The sequence below is a fragment of the Agelaius tricolor genome, unplaced genomic scaffold (genome assembly GCF_023055355.1).
Source record: "Agelaius tricolor isolate 1412-34295 unplaced genomic scaffold, bAgeTri1.0.p SCAF_125, whole genome shotgun sequence".
Classification (NCBI taxonomy): Eukaryota; Metazoa; Chordata; class Aves; order Passeriformes; family Icteridae; genus Agelaius; species Agelaius tricolor.
Genome location: NW_027269385.1, coordinates 1 through 15749, shown reverse-complemented (window position 1 = coordinate 15749; position 15749 = coordinate 1). Strand labels below are relative to the sequence as shown.

Genomic DNA, 15749 nt, shown 5'->3' with positions numbered 1-15749 from the left:
CCCCTCCCTCCAGACTTTTGGGGGTTTTTGGGTTTTTTGGGGTTTTTTTGGGGACTTTTGGGGTCTCACCGAGTCCACGAGCAGCTTGGAGCAGAAGAAGCAGACGCAGCGCAGAATTTTCATGGTTTTACCCAAAAACCCAACATGGAACACGGGCTTGGCCAGCTCAATGTGACCAAAGTGACCCGGACACTCCGTCATGTTCCCTGGGGACACCCCAAAATCACATCAGGGACACCCCAAAATCGCATTGAGGACACCCCAAAATCCCATTGGGGACAACCCCAAAACCCAATCGGGGACACCCCAAAATCACATCGGGGACACCCCAAAATTGGATTGGGGAAACCCCAAAATCCCACTGGGGACACCCCAAAATCACATTAAGGACACCTCAAAATCCCATTGGGGACACCCCAAAATCCCATTGGGGACACCCCAAAATCCCGTTGGGGACAGCCCAAAATCCCATCGGGGACACTGAATCAGGATCCCCTCCCAGGGGGATTTTGGGGTTCCCTCCCATGAGAATTTTGGGGTTCAGGGTCCCCTCCCATGAGGATTTTGGGCTCCAGACTCACCAGCACAGGTCTGGCAGCGCCCCGTTCTCTCGATGACGCCCTGCCGGGGGTCCATGAGCCCCCCCAGTTTGGGGCGTCCCCCCTCGGTGGTTTCGGGGTATTTGATGCCCCCCTCGGTCACTGACATCCGTTTCTGAGGGGGGGGAAAGGGAAACTGAGGCACCTGGGGACCCCCAAATTCATCCATGACCCCCCCACAAAACCCTAAATGAGTGGGGGTACCCCCAAGTGACCCCCTCGGGTGACAATAAATAATTTAATCACCCCAAAATTCCACTTGGGCTGTCTGAGCAACCCCAAAACCCCTCCAGGGCTCCCTGAGTGACTCTCAGGGACCCCAGAACCCCTCCAGGACACTCAAAGCTCATCCAAAATTCCCCTAAAAACCTCCAGGCACCCCAAGTGTCCTTCACATGAGCCTAAAGCTCTTTTAAGGCCCCCACAAACACTTCCAGAGACCCAAAGTCCCTCAGGACACCCTAAAACCCCTCCAAGGCACCCCAATACTTTTCCCTGAGCCGTTCCTATGGAGGCCAAAACGCTGCCAGGGGATTCTGAGCCCCTCTCGGACACCCCAAAGCTCTTCCAGAGGCTCCCTGGGCACCCCAACACCTTCCAGAACCTCGTTTTGTCTCCCCGAACCCCTTGAGGAGCCCCCAAATCCCCCTCCGAGCTCTCCCCCGTCCCCCGTTCAGCCCCCCGGGCCTGTGGAGGGCGCTGTCCCCTCACGGGGCCGCTCCGCTCCCCGCTCTCGCTGCCCCGGCGCCATTTCCCGCCGCCGCTCGCCCTCAGCCGCCGGGCCCCGCTCCCTCCGCGGGCCCCGCGGTTCCGTCCGCGCCGCCCCGGCCCCGGTACCATCTCATCGGGGCTGAGGATCCCGAACTGGACTCGTTTGATGGTGCGCAGCGGGCAGGCGCTGTCGCCCGAGGGCGGCCCGCCGTGCATGGCGCCGGTGGGGCCGCGGCCTCGCGCCGCTCCGACTGCTCGGAACCGACCCCTTCACGGAGGGGGTTGAGGGAGCGGGGGAGTTTAAACCCCACCGGGGAACCGGGAACGGGCGCCTCACGGAGCCCTCGGCGCGGAGCTTCCCCTTTTCCGCTCCGGCCGCTCCGCGCTAAAGGCGCGACTGAGCGCTAAAAGGCACGGGCGCCGCCTTATATAGACTCGGCCCCCGAGAGCCGCCGGACGGGGCGTGGCCGGAGCGTACCAAGCGCCTCAGAGGAAAAAGGGGGAGGAGTGGGAAAAAAAGCGGCAGGAAGGAAAGGGACACGTGAGTCCCGTCACGGTCCGTGATGCGAGCGAAGAGCGAGGAAGGCGCAGGGAGTCGGCGGCTGCTCCGTTAAGCTCTCACGGGACGCGCCGTGGTCGGACCCCCCGCTTTCAGCACAGTGGGATCGGTTCATGAATAATTTATTTTAAAAGCACCGCCCCCCCCGACCCCGAGAGCCGAGAGATCGCGGGGGCGGAGGGAGGGTGACGGAGTGACCTCAGAAGCTGGCGGAGATTGACGGAGATTTCCGAAGTACTGTCGGAAGTGGGCGGAGACCGCCGAAGGGCCTCCGGAGAGTGACGGAAATGAGCGAAGGTAACCGGCGGTGCCCGAACACTGACGGAAATAGCCGGAATTTGCCGAAGCCTTGGCGGAAGTTATCGACAGATGCCGAAGTAGGAGCGGAAAATACCGGAAACTGCCGAATATCTGACGAAAGCTGCCGAAGCAAAGGCGGACGGTGCCGGAAATGGGCGATCCACCGCTCCAGCCGCGGCCTGCGCAGCCCCGGCCTCGCCCGCCCGGCCCGGCCGCTCCCGGCGCTCCCGACCCGGTTGTGGCCGCTAGGAAAGGCCGAGGCTTTGGGGCCTGTTCCGGAGAGGAGCTGGGGAAGGGGCTGGGCGAGGCGCAGTGGGACTCAGGAGTATTTTAGGAGGGGAAAGTGAAATTTGAGGGGGCAGGAGGAGTTGAGGGTGCAATTAAGGGCTTGAAGGTTGTTGGCAGAGCAGGAGGGGTGTGGGGTTATAATTGGGGTAGGAAAGGGGCATTTAGAGGGGCAGGAGGGTTTGGGGGGCAATTGCAGACAAGGAGGGGGATTTATGGGGGCAGGAGGGGGTTTTGGGGCAGCAATGGGGTTCGAGGGGACAATTGGAGCAGTACAAAAATGTTTGAGGAGAGTTTTGGAGGGGCAGGAAGGACTAGGGGCCATAAACGGAGAAAAAAAAAAGGAGAATTTTGGTAGTTGGAGGTCAGGGAGGGGTATCCAGGAGGAACAGGAGGTTTTGGGGATAATTGTGGCAAGAAAGGGGAATTTGGTGGGAGAACGGCAGAGAGGGGGATTAGGGAGAAGGAAAATGGTGTTTTGTGAGGGGCACGAGGGGTTGGGGGGAATTTGGGGGCAGAGAAAGAGAAATTTGGGGAGAAGGGGGGGGGATTTGGGTGTCACCAGGGCATGGTGTGAGCACGGCACAGCTGGACACGCCAGGTGACAGGTGACACGAGTGTGACACAGTCTGAGGTACAACCCAAAGGTACAACATGACACAGCCCCACACGGCACAGCTGGACACAAAATGTGACGAATTTGACACAAAGTGTCACAAGTTCTGAGGTACAACTCAAAGGTACAACCTAACACGGCCCCACACGGCACAGTCAGACACAAAAAGTGACAAATGTGACACAAAAAGTGACAAACGTGACATGTGGCACCGTGTGACAGCCCCACAATGGCACAGTCGAACACGCCTCACCCCCACCACGGTGACAACGCCAGACGAGGTGACACCGAGGGCACGGTGACACCTGAACCCCCCCCACACCCCGAGCAGGGTCCCTGCTACACCCGGCCGTGCCTGTCGTGTCCCTCACGTCGTTGTCACCCACTTTTGTCACCATTTTTGTCACCATTTCGGGGCTGCAGCACCGTGGTTGTGTCCTCGGTTGTGTCCCTGCTTTTGTCCCCATCCCTCTCTCGTTTTGTCCCTTTTTGTGTCACTGTAAACCCCAAATTTGTCCCCACTCCTGTCTCCTTGTGTCCCCAACTGTGTCACCCGCGTCCTCTGGTGTCCCCTCCTGTGTCACCCGTGTCCTGTTGCGTGCTGTGCTCCTGTCCCCAGTTTTGTGTCACTTTGTGCCCCCTATTTGTGTCCCACTCGTGCCCCCCATGTCCTCAGCCCCGTCCCCTGCTGCCCCCTCAACTCTGTCCCCACTTTTGTCACACCCTGCCGGTGTCCCCTGTCCCCTCCATGTCCCCCTGCCTGCCTGTGCCCCCCCCCCGGGGTTGTGTCCCTCACTTCTGTGTCCCCAAATGTCCCCCCAAGTTGTGTCCCCAAATGTCCCCCTGTCCCCCCAAGTTGTGTCCCCATATGTCCCTGTGTCCCCCCCAAGTTGTGTCCCCAAATGTCCCCAAATGTCCCCTCAAGTTGTGTCCCCAAATGTCCCCCTGTCCCCCCCAGTTGTGTCCCCACTTTTACCCCCCAATTGTGACCCCCCCCATCCTCCTGTCCCCCCCCATTCCGTCCCCCTGTCCCCCCCGCTCTGTGTCCCCCAAATGTCCCCCTGTGTCCCACTGTCCCCTCCTGTGTGCCCCCCCCATCTCCCCCTGTGTCCCCCCCCCCCTCCCGGTGTCCCCTCGTGTCTCCCCGTGTCCCCCTCAATGTCCCCTCATGTACTCCCGGTGTCCCCCCCCATGTGTCCCCCATATCCCCCCCCTTGTCCCCCTTGTCCCCCCCATGTCCCCCAGTGTCCCCCCTTGTCCCCTCCGTGTCCCACCGGTATCTCCCCCCCTCCGGTGCCCCCCCCCGGTGTCCCCCCGTGTCCCCCCCCCAATCTCTCCCCAATGTCCTCCCGGTGTGCCCCGGTGTCCCCCCCTTGCCCCCCCCCCGGTGTCCCCCCCGTGTCCCCGCTCCGTGGGGCGGGGGGGGTCCCTCCCTCCCTCCCACCCGGGGCCCAACGCGCCGCCTCCATCTTGTGCCGCCGCCGCCGCCGCCGCCGCCGCCGTCGCGACATCCCCGGCCCCGGGACAGGCCCCGGTAACGACCCCCGCCCTCCCCGGGACCCCCCGAGCCCCGCGGGACCCCCCCGGACCCCTCCCCTCCCCCATCCCCACGCCCCCCGCCCCCCCTCCCGGCGCTGTCACCGCAGCGCGACCCCCATGGGATGGGGGAGGGGAGGGGGAGGGGGAGGGGGGGGGACACCGCGACCCCCACCCCCCCCCCCCCCGCACTGCCCCGGGTCACGCCCACCCCCCTCAATCCCCCCCCGCCCCCTCCCCGCCCCTCCGAGCCCCCCGGACCCTCCCCAACCACCCCTGGCAGGACCCCAAAGTGTCCCCAGGGTCCCCCAAAGTGTCCCCAGGGTCCCCCAAAGTGCTCCGGGACCCCCCCAAAGTGCCCCCCCCACCCCAAACCGCCCCTCCCCTGCCCAGGACCCCGTTCTGACCCCCCCCAAATCACACCCGGCACCCCCCAAACGCTGCTGGCAGGGGGGGGATGGACCCCGGGGGGGGTGACAGGGGTGACACCGGGGGGGTGACACCGGGGGGGTGACACCGGGGGGGTGACACCGGGGGTGACGCACGGGGGTTGCTGCATGTTTTTGCCGGCGTGGGGGGGCCCGAGGGGGGTGTGGGGGGCGCGTGCCGGGGGTTGTTTGCGCGTGTCCGGCTGTTTGTCCATCCGCCTGTCCGTCTGTCCGAGCGTGTCGCATCCGTGCGGGGCTGTAAGTGTCCGGGTGTTTGTGTGGGTGTTTTGTCCGTCCGTCTGTCCATCCGTCCGAGTGTGTTGCGTCCGTGTGGGGCTGTGCGTGTCTGGTTGTTTGTCCGGTTGTTTGTCCGTCTGTCCGAGCGTGTGGTGTCTGTGTGGGGCTGTGCGTGTCCAGTTGTTTGTCCGGTTGTTTGTCTGTCTGTCTGAGCGTGTCATGTCCGTGTAGGGCTGTGCATGTGCGTGTGTTTGTCTGTGTCCAGTTGTTTGCCTGTCTGTCCGAGCGTGTCACGCCCGTGTGAGGCTGTGCGTGTCCGGTTGTTTGTCCGTCTGTCCGAGCGTGTCACACCCGTGTGGGGCTGTGTGTGTCCGGTTGTTTGTCTGGTTGTTTGTCCGTCTGTCCGAGCGTGTCACGCCCGTGTGGGGCTGCGCGTGTCCGGTTGTTTGTGTCGAGTCCTGTGCCCGGTTGTTTGTGCGGTTGTTTGTCCGTCTGTCTGACCGTGTGGTGTCCGTGTGGGGCTGTGCGTGTGTGGTTGTTTGTGCGGGTGTTTGTCCGTCTGTCCAAGTGTGCCGTGTCTGTGTGGGGCTGTGCGTGTGCCCGTGTTTGTGCGTGTGCAGGTGTTCGTGTCAGGCCCAGTGACCGGTTGTTTGTGCGGGTGTTTGTCCGTGTGTGGTTGTTTGTGTCCAGTTGTGCACCCACGTGAGGGTTGTGTGGGGATTGTCCGTGTGTGCTCGTGCGCCTGCGTGTGCTCATGGCTGTTGTGTGCTCGTGTCCGGTTGTGTGCCCCTCTGAGGGTTGTCTGAGGGTTGTTTGTCCATGCACGGTTGTGCCTCTGCCTGTCAAGCGTCCCTGTGCGGTTTTGTCGCGTTGTTGTGTGGTTGTGCGCCCATCTGAGGGTCGTGCGAGTGTTCTTTGTGCGGTTGTGTCACGCTGTTGTGCAGTTTGCGCCTGTCTGAGGGTTGTGTGGGGGTTCTTTACATGGTTGTGTGTCCGTGTGTGCCTGTGTCACGTTGTTGTGCGGTTGTGCACCCATCTGAGGGTTGTGTGAGGGGTGTTTGTGTGGCTGTGTCACGTTGTTGTGCGGTTGTGCACCCATCTGAGAGGGTCGTGTGTGTGTTGTTTGTGCGGCTGTGCTCGTACACCCTCCCCACGGGGGCGTCTCAGCCGTCCCTGTGCGGTTGTTGCTCCCTGTGCGGTTGTTGCTCCGCCTGTCTGTGCCCTGTGCCGTTGTCCATCCGTGCGAGGGTTGCGTGGGGGCTGTTCCCGTGCGGTTGTTCCCCTGTGTGTGGCTGTGTGTCACACCCATGTGCGGTTGTGCGTCAGTTTGCGGGCTGCGCGGGGGTTGTTTTTCCACCCACAGACATTGCTCTGCGGGTTGTACACCCGCGTGGGGTTGCGCGCGGGCGCTTTGAGTGCGGCTGTGCACCCGTGTTCGGTTGTGTGTCGCACCCACGCCGGGCTGTGTCGCGTGTGCAGCTGCACGCCCGTGTTCAGTCGCGCGTTGTGTCCGTGTGTGCCCGTGCATCTGGGCACAGCCGTGTGGGGTTGTGGGGCTGTGTGTGAGTTGTGCCTGTGTCCGGTTGTGTGTCCGTGTGCGGTTGTTGTGTGTCCGTGTGCGGGTGTCGTGTCCAACACGTGTGGCGTGTGTTGGGTGTGCGCAGCAGGTGCTGAGGCTGTTGTGTGGGTGTGTAACCTGTGTGTGTGTGGGTGTGTGTGTCACACCTGTGCGTGTCCAGGTGTATGTCGGTGTGTGACACCTGTGTTTGCGTGTCACACCTGTGTGTGTGTCTTTGTGCACGTCACACTTGTGTTTCTGTGTGTGTCACACCTGTGTGCATGTGTCACACCTGTGTGCATGTGTTACACCTGTGCATGTCACACCTGTGTTTTTCTCTGTGTGTCACACCTGTGTGTGTCTGTGTCACAGCTATGTGTGTATTTTTGTCTCATACGTGTCAGTGTCACACCTGTGTTTTTCTGTGCATGTCTGTATCACACCTGTGCGTGTCTGTGTCACACTCGTGTGTCAGTGTCACACCTGTGCGTGTCTGTGTCACACCTGTGTGTGTCAGTGTCACACCTGTGTTTTTCTGTGTTTTTCTGTGTTTTTCTGTGTCACATCCATGCGTGTCCCGTCCCCCCCCGACCCCTCCCGCCCGTCCCGCGCTGACACTTCCGCGTCCCCCCCACCCCGCGTTCCCCCATAACCACGCCCCCTTCTAACCACACCCCATTTAACCACGCCTCCTTCTCTGTCCCCGCCCCCCTCAGCCTCCGCCTGCTCCTTCAACACCGCCCGCGGCAGGACGGGGCCCCGTGACGTCACTCCCAGCCCAGCCAATGAGCATCCAGGTGAGCCCATGACGTCAGCGGCAGGCGCGCGCTCTCCCTTTCGCACGGGATGGGCGTGGTCCTGGCGGGGGTGGGCGTGGCCCGGAGCGCTCCCTGCCCCCTGATTGGCCGCAGGTGAAAGGTGTGTCCGGAGATGGGGGGGGGAAGGAGGAGGGATCTGATTGGGGGGGAGGGGGGGTTGTTTCCATGGCAACCGTTGGGTGACACTGCCCCCTCCCCCCCGGTGACGTCGCGGACGGGACGCCGCTGTCAGGCGGCTCCGGGGGTACCCGGGGGGCGGGGGAGGGGCGGGGGGGGATGGGGCGGATGGGGGGGGGAGGGGTGGGTGCCCCCCCCCTCCCCTCCCCCCCCCCCCGGTGACACTCGGGGTCCCCTCGCGCGTTGTTCCGGGTGATGGGGGGGGGGTCCCGGGGGGGTCCCTCTGCCTTTTTTCCCCCCCCCCCCCCCCTTAAAAATTCCTCCCGGGGTTGTCCCCGCCCCTCCCCCCCCCACCCCCCCACCTGTGTCACCTCCCCGCCCCCCCCCAGGTGTCACCCCCTGCCCTCCGCTGTCGCTGTCGCCTCCCCCCCTGTCCCCGCTGTGGGTGTGACACACCCCCCCGCAACGTCACAACGATGACGTCACGCTGCCCCGCCCCCCGTGTTGTCACCGGTGTCCCCTCCTGGTGACGTCATACCGCCCTCAGTCCTACCCCCCTCGCAGTGACGTCATACCCATCCCCTCACAGTGACAGCCAACCCATGATGTCACGCCCCAGTGTGATGACGTCACCCTCCAATGACGTCACGCCCATCCCTTTGCCTCGACAGTGACGTCATGCTGCAGGATCCCTCGCTGTCACTTTGTCACCCGCGTCTGGGTGTTGTGACCCCCCCCCATGACCCCGGGTACCCCCAAATCTGGGTGGTTTTAACCCTAAATCCAGGTGTTCCCCCGCAAATTCAGGTGTTTCACCCCAAATCCAGGTGTTTCTCCCCCAAATCCAGGTGTTTCACCCCAAACCCGGGTGTTGGGACCCCTCTCTTGATGTCCCCGTCCCTCCCCCCCTCCAGGAGGCCCGGCCGGCTGTGACCCCCCCCCCGAGGACCCCCGGAGCTGCAACACCCAGTCCATGAGGGCCCCGCACACAGGTGGGCACTGGGAGATACTGGGGGGCACTGGGAGGGCACTGGGGGTCACTGGGAGATACTGGGGGGCACTGGGAGGGCACTGGGGGTCACTGGGAGATACTGGGAGGGCACTGGGGGGGCACTGGGTTCCTCCCCCGTTGGTTCTGCCCCGGCTCCCCCCGCCGTTTCCCGTTGGTTCTGCCCCGGCTCCCCGCGGTTTCCGTTGGTTCTGTCCCGGCTCCCCCCCCCGCGGTTCCTCCGCGGTGGTTCGGTCCCGTCCGCCATTTTGAGCCGCCTCAGGCCGGGCAGGCCCCGACACAAAATGGCGGCGCGGGGCCGGGGACAGAGACCCCAGGACGGGGGACAGGGGACCCAAAATCCCGAAATGACCCCCAGGACAGATGACAGAGTGTCCCCAGAACCCCACAGTGACCCCAAAAACCTCACAAGGACCCTCGGGAGAGGTGACAAAGTGACCCCAAAACCCCAGAGTGACCCCAGGATGGGACAGGGGACACCGGGCCCCAGAGTGACCCCAAAACCCCACAGTGACCCCAAATAGCGAACCAGGTGCCTGGGTGACTTCGAATTGTGGTCACACCCACCCAGGTGACACCAAATAAAGGATTCGGCCACACAGGTGACCCCAAAAAGTGCATCCAGGTGCCTGGGTGACCCCAAATAAGGATTTGGGTGACCCCAAATCATAGCTCCACCCGCTCAGGTGACACCAAATATGGGATCCAGGTGTCTTGATGACCCCAAGAAAAAGGATTTGGTCATGCAGGTGATGACAAAAATGGCACCTGGGTGTCTGGGTGACCCCAAATATGGGACCCGGGTGTCTGGGTGATGCCAAATAATGGATTCAGGTGACCCCAAATAGTGAATCAGGTGTCTGGATGATCCCAAATTGTGTCCTTGACTACCCAGGTGACCCCAAACCATGGTCCCACTCACCCAGGTGACCCCAAACCATGGTCCCACCCACCCAGATGACCTTAAATAGTGAACCAGGTGTCTGGGTGACCCCCAAACCGTGTCCCCACCCACCCAGGTGACCCCAAACCGTGTCCCCACCGCCTCAGGTGACCCCGTCCCCCCTGTCCCCCTGCAGGTGGCCGGCGCGGGGATGGCTCCGGTCGTGGAGGTGTCGGACGCCGGTCACTGCCGGGCGCTGCTGCTGGAGCTGAACGAGCAGCGCCTGCGGGGGCCAGTTCTGCGACGTCACCATCATCGCCGAGGACACCAAATTCCGCGCCCATAAGAACGTCCTGGCCGCCTCCAGCCCCTTCTTCAAGCGGGCGCTGGCCCAGGAGCCCACGTGCCCCTCGCCCGCCCAGGTGCTGGAGCTGCCGGGCGTCCAGGCCGGCGTCTTCTCCGACGTCCTCAACTTCATCTACAACTCGCGCCTGGCCGTGCCCTCGCCGGCGGCCCGCGCGGGGCTCTGGGGGCCGTGGGCCGGCGCCTCGGCATCCCCTCGCTGCAGGGCCTGGAGGCCGGGCCCCTTCCTCCTCCTCCTCCTCCTCCTCCGCCGCCTCCTCCTCCTCCTCCTCCGGCTCCGCGGGACATGAACGGCGCCTGGACGCCCCCTGCGCCGGCCGCCGAGCTCACCCCGGGCGAGCAGGGCAAGGAGGCGGCAGCAGAGGTGTCGCCGTCGTCGCCGTCGTCGCCATCGTCGCTGCGGTGCGGGCTGTGCGGGCGCGGCTTCGGCTCGGCGGCGGCGCTGGGCTTCCACGCCAAGCTGCACCGCGGGCGCCGCGGGCTGTGCTGCCGGCACTGCGGCAAGAGCTTCATCCACGTCAAGCGCCTGCAGACGCACGAGGTCGGCTGTCGCGACGGCGACGGGGACGGCGACACGACCAGCTCCGCCGGCGCCGACGTCACCGTCACCAGCAGCGTCGTCACCGCCGCCGTCACCACGACCAGCACCACAGCGGGGGCGGCGGCGCCGAGGGCGGCCAAGAAGGCGCTGCTGCTGCGGCACCGCGCGCTGGAGCCGGGCGCGGAGCAGGAGCCGCTGGTGAAGGTGGTGGATGGGCAGGTGCTGTACCTGTGCGGGGTGTGCCAGCGCTCCTACATGACCCTGTCGAGCCTGAAGCGCCACGCCAACGTCCACTCGTGCGCCGCAAGTACCCGTGCCGCCTACTGCGACAAGGTGTTCGCGCTGGCCGAGTACCGCACCAAGCACGAGGTGTGGCACACGGGCGAGCGCCGCTACCAGTGCATCTTCTGCTGGGACACCTTCGTCACCTACTACAACCTCAAGACGCACCAAAAAGCCTTCCACGGCATCAGCCCGGGGCTCATCGCCTCCGAGAAGACGCCCAACGGCGGCTACCGGCCCAAGCTCAACGCGCTCAAGCTCTACCGCCTGCTGCCCATTGCGGGCCAACAAGAGGCCCTACAAGACCTACAGCCAGGGCGCCGTGCCCGACGGGGCCGCGCCGGCGCCGGCAGTGGCAGCACCAGGGGATGCCGGGGTCACGGCGTATCCGGCGTCGGCGCCGCAGCCGCGGCCAGAGCCCGCCTCGGTCATCGCCTTCGGCCGCGCGGCGCCGCCCTCGGTCATCGTGCGCAGCGGCGGCGGCGGCGGCAGCGGAGCCGCCTCGGTCATCGCCTACAACGGGCGGGCGGGGTGAGGAGGCGCCGGGAGCGGCCGAGGCGCCGGCGGCCGCGCCGGTGACGCCGGCGGTGCCCATCAAGAAGCAGGTGCTGCGGGATTACATCGAGGCGCAGCGCGCTGCCGCCGGCACCACCACCACCGAGGAGGGCACAACCGCGCCCCAAAACCCGCCCGGGGGCGGGGCGCACCATGACCTACGTGGCCAAGCCGGCGTACGCGGGCTCGGCGGGCGAGGGGCTGTGCCAGATCACCGTGCGCATCGGCGAGGAGGCCATCGTCAAGCGCCGCATCTCCGGCACCGACCTGCGCGGCGACGGCGCCGGGGAGCGCGACGGCGACAACGACAGCGACGCCGAGGACCGGCTCTGGCGGCCGTACTACTCCTACAAGCCCAAGAGGAAGGCGGGCGGGCAGCGCCGGGAGCGCCGGGGCCGTCGCCGCGGTCGCCAAGAAGGCGCGGTGGCGGCGCAAGCTGCGCTCGCTGCGGCGGGCGCCGGGGGACGACGGTGACAATGACAATGACGACGGCGACGGCGCGCGGCGCCGGGGAGCGGCGCCACCCGTGCCGGGTGTGCGGGAAGAGCTTCCCGGCGCTGCGGAAGCTGCGGAAGCACCAGCGGGGACACGAGGGCGGCGCCGGCGGTGACGCCGGCGGGGGGCAGCATCGTCATCGTCGTCGTCGTCGTCGGGCCGCGTGGGGGCGGCGGCCGTCGCTGCGCTTCACCTGCCCCACCTGCGCCAAGGTGTGCAAGACGGCGGCCGCGCTCAGCCGCCACGCCCAGCGGCACCGGCGGCGCTCGCCGGGGTCACCGCCGGGGTCACCGCCGGGGTCACCACTGGGGTCACCACAAGGGTCACTGCAAGGGTCAGCACAGGGGTCGCCACAGAGGTCACCACCCAGGGTCACTGGAGGGGTCACTGGAGGGGTCACCGAGGTCACCACCGGGGGTCACCGAGGTCACCGTTGGGGTCACCAAGGTCACCGCCGGGGTCACCGAGGTCACCACTGGGGTCACCGGCGCCTCCCACGGTCATCGCCTACACCCCCCCGGCTGCAGATAAGGGGGGGGGGTCCCGCTGTCCCCCGGCGTCACCAGCGCGGTGCCACCGCCCCCAGGTGACGCCGGCGGCGGTGACGTCACCGGTGACGTCACCGACACCACCCCCCGTGGGGGCGTTCCCGGTGCAGGAGCAGCCGCTGGCGCTGCTCTGCCGGGCCGCGGGGGGGGACCCCGAGCTCGGGGACACCGCCGGGGGTGGGGGGGGGGGGCCGGGGGGGCGGGGACGCCCCGCGCCCCTCCCCCCCGCCCGGCCCCGCCCCCCCCCTCCCGGCGCGTTCCCGTTGCCCTTCGGGCCCCCGCCTCGTGGCCGCCTTCCCTTTCCCCTTCCCCCTCCCCCCTCACCCTCGTCCTCCCCGAGCACGAGCGCGGCTTCCTTGGGGGGGGAGGGGGGGGGCGGGGGGGGTCGCCCCCTCCCCCCTCCCCCCAGCACCACCCCCCCACCCCACCCCCCCCCCAGCTTTGGGTTCCCCGGGGGGGGAGGGGAGCGGGCCCCGAAAAGCGGGGGGGGGGAGGGGGCACCTGAGGGGTGGGGGAGGGGCTGGAGGGGGTGAGGGGGACCCCATAGAAAAGGGGGGGGGGTTCCCCCATAATGGGGAAGGGTCTCCCATGGGACCCATAGGAAATGAGGGACCCCATTGAATTTGGGGGTCCCCCATAAAGTTTGGGGGGGTCCCATAAGAAGTTGGGGGTCCCCACAAGGAATTTTGGGGGTCCCTATAAATTTTGGGGGGGGGGTCCTCTAGAAGTTTATGGCCCCCGCAGAATTTGGGGGGACCCCCATACAATTTGAGGGTCCCATAAAAGGTCGGGGGTCCCCGTAAATTTGGGGGGGGGGGGGGCGTTCCAACAGAGGTTTATGGCCCCCATAGAATTTGGGGGGGGTCCCCATAAGGAATTTGGGGGTCCCCATAAATTGGGGGGGGGTTCAGCTGAGGTTTATGGGCCCCATTGAAGTTTAGGGGCTCCCAAAAATGTTGGGGGGGGGGTGAGGGGGGGGCGGTCACAGGGACCAGTATGAGACTGGGGGGGGCACTTCCAGTCACCCCAAAATGGTGGGGAGGGGTCTCCACCCCCCCCCCCCCCGAGCACAGGGACCCCCCCAAAGCAGCAAAGCCCCTCCCCCCCACACAGGGCAACGGCCCCTCCCCCACTCCAGAGCCCCTCCCCCCCCTCCCCCCCCCCCGCAGCGTTTTGCACCCCCCAGGGGCCCCTCCCCCACCACGGGGGGCCCCTCCCCTCCCCCCCCACAATCGGGGCCCCCCCCACTATCCCGGGGGCCCCCCCAAAATCCCAAACCCCGCCCCTCCCCCCCCCCCCCTTTGGCACCTTATCGGCATCGCAGCGACATTCCAGCCTGGGGGAGGGGCGGGCGTGCAAGGGGGCGGGGCCTGGGTGCCGGCGTGAGTGTGCAAGGGAGGGGCCTGGTGCAATGGTGAGCGTGCAAAAGGATCCCTGTGCAATGGTGAGTGTGTAATGGGGGGTCTGTGCAATGGTGAGTGTGCAAAGGATTGTCCTTGAGCAGGTGTGAGTGTGCAAATGGGTCCCGTGCAATGGTGAGTGTGCAAGCCCCCCTTGTGCAATTCTGAGCGTGCAAAGGACTCCTCATTCAGTTGTGAGTGTGCAAACGTGTCCCCGTGCAGTTGTGAGTGTGCAAGGCCCACCCTTGTGCAATGGCGAGCGTGCAAATGGATCCTTGTGCAATTCTGAGCGTGCAAATGGATCCTCGTGCAAATCTGAGTGTGCAAGGCCCCCCCTCGTGCAAGGCCCGGCACTGGGGGCGATCCTCGTGCAAAACCCCCCCCTTGCACACCCCCCTGACCCCCCCCTTGCACACCCACGGCCCCTCCCCCGCCCCGTTGCACACCCACGGCCCCTCCCCCGCCCCGTTGCACGCCCACTCACACTCAGCTCACGCTCACGCTCTGCCACGCCCACCGAGCGTGCGAGGGGCGGGGCCCTGGCACGGGGATGGGCTGTGCTGGTGCGAGGCGGGCACGCGAGCGAGCAAATCCGCGTGCAAGGATTGTCCCTGTGCAAGGACCACGTGTGAACGAGCAAATCCGCGTGCAAGGGCATCGTCCTCGCGCGAGGATCCTCGTGCAAGAGCCCGCGTGCAAGGATCCTTGTGCAAGGGACGTTTCTCGTGCAAAGCCCGTGTGCAAGGATCACCTTCATGAAAGGATCCTCGTGCAAGGGGCCCTCACGCGAGGATCATTCGCGTGCAAGGATCCACGTGCAAGGGACATTCCTCGTGCAAGGATGATCCTCGTGCAAGGGTCCTCGTGCAAGGGACGTTCCCCCTGCAAAACGTGCGTGCAAGGACCGTCCTCGTGCAAGTTGTCCTTGTGCAAAGTGCGTGTGCAAGGATCGCCCTTGTGCGAGGATGATCCTCGTGCAAGGGACGTTCCTCCTTCAAAATGCGCGTGCAAGGATCGTCCATGTGCAAGGATCCTCGTGCAAGGGACGTTCCTCATCCAAGGATCCTTGTGCAAGGATGGTCCTCGTGCAAATTGTCCTTGTGCAAAGTGAGTGTGCAAGGATCACCTTCATGAAGGGATCCTCGTGCAAGGGAGGTTCCTTGTGCAAGGGCCCTCGCGTGGGGATCCTTCGCGTGCAGGGATGTGTGTGCAAGGATCCACGTGCAAGGGACATTCCTCATCCAAGGATCCTTGTGCAAGAGCCCTTGTACAAGGATGATCCTCGTGCAAGGCACGTGCCCCCTGCAAAATGCGCGTGCAAGGATGATCCTCGTGCAAGGATGATCCTCGTGCAAATTGTCCTCGTGCAAAGTGCGCGTGTGCAAGGATCCTCCTCGTGCGAGGATCCGTGTGCAAATTTCCTCGTGTTCCTCGTGCAAAGCGCGCGTGCAAGGATCCTCGTGCAAGGATGATCCTCGTGCAAGGATGATCCTCGTGCAAATTGTCCTCGTGCAAAGCGCGTGTGCAAGGATCGCCCTCGTGCAAGCCCCGCCCTCGTGCAAGCCCCGCCCTCGTGCAAGCCCCACCCCTCTCCCCGCCGCCCCTCCCCCTTTCCCTCCCCGCGGCCCCTCCCCCCTTTTGCACTTTCGTGGCCGCGTTTGCTACTGACGGACCCCCCCCGCCCCTCCCCCACTGTCCCCAATGTCCCCCTCCCCCCCCCAATGTCCCCTCCCCCTCCCGAGCGCACTTTAGGGGCAAAACCGAACGGAAAAGGGCAAAAAACGGAGCGGGAAAAAAAAAAAAAACGGGGACGGGAGGGGGAGGGGGGAGAGGGGACCCAGAGGGGACATCGGGGGGGGGGTGGCACCAAAAATGGACGGGGACACCCGGGGGACACCGAGGGTGACAG

At 65.2% G+C, this 15749-nt stretch overlaps 2 protein-coding genes and 1 long non-coding RNA gene across 3 annotated transcripts in view; 1 reads left to right on the top strand and 2 right to left on the bottom strand.

Annotated features, from left to right (window-relative positions):
* Window positions 1-1717, bottom strand: part of POLR2A (RNA polymerase II subunit A) — a 29930-nt gene extending 28213 nt beyond the window's left edge. Inside the window, exons 1-3 of the mRNA XM_071420088.1 lie at window positions 1437-1717; window positions 582-714; window positions 70-206 (exon numbers count right to left, since the gene is read on the bottom strand). Of these exons, the coding sequence (XP_071276189.1) occupies window positions 70-206; window positions 582-714; window positions 1437-1526 (360 nt within the window). The 5' untranslated portion in view covers window positions 1527-1717. The remainder of the gene's footprint in view (window positions 1-69; window positions 207-581; window positions 715-1436) is intronic.
* Window positions 1718-5174: 3457 nt separating this feature from the next.
* Window positions 5175-13400, top strand: ZBTB4 (zinc finger and BTB domain containing 4). The gene is given in 10 exon segments (XM_071420087.1): window positions 5175-5292; window positions 7546-7626; window positions 8679-8756; window positions 9853-9945; window positions 9947-10159; window positions 10162-11115; window positions 11117-11373; window positions 11475-11768; window positions 11770-11887; window positions 11889-13400. Coding segments are annotated over 7 exon segments (2508 nt in total). The 5' UTR covers window positions 5175-5292; window positions 7546-7626; window positions 8679-8756; window positions 9853-9867; the 3' UTR covers window positions 12483-13400.
* Window positions 13401-14446: 1046 nt separating this feature from the next.
* LOC139586572 (uncharacterized) lies at window positions 14447-15165 on the bottom strand. The gene is made up of 3 exons (XR_011677854.1): window positions 15136-15165; window positions 14716-15104; window positions 14447-14516 (listed from the first exon to the last, which is right to left on the bottom strand). It is a non-coding gene; the product is annotated as an uncharacterized lncRNA (long non-coding RNA).
* Between the last annotated feature and the right edge of the window lie 584 nt (window positions 15166-15749).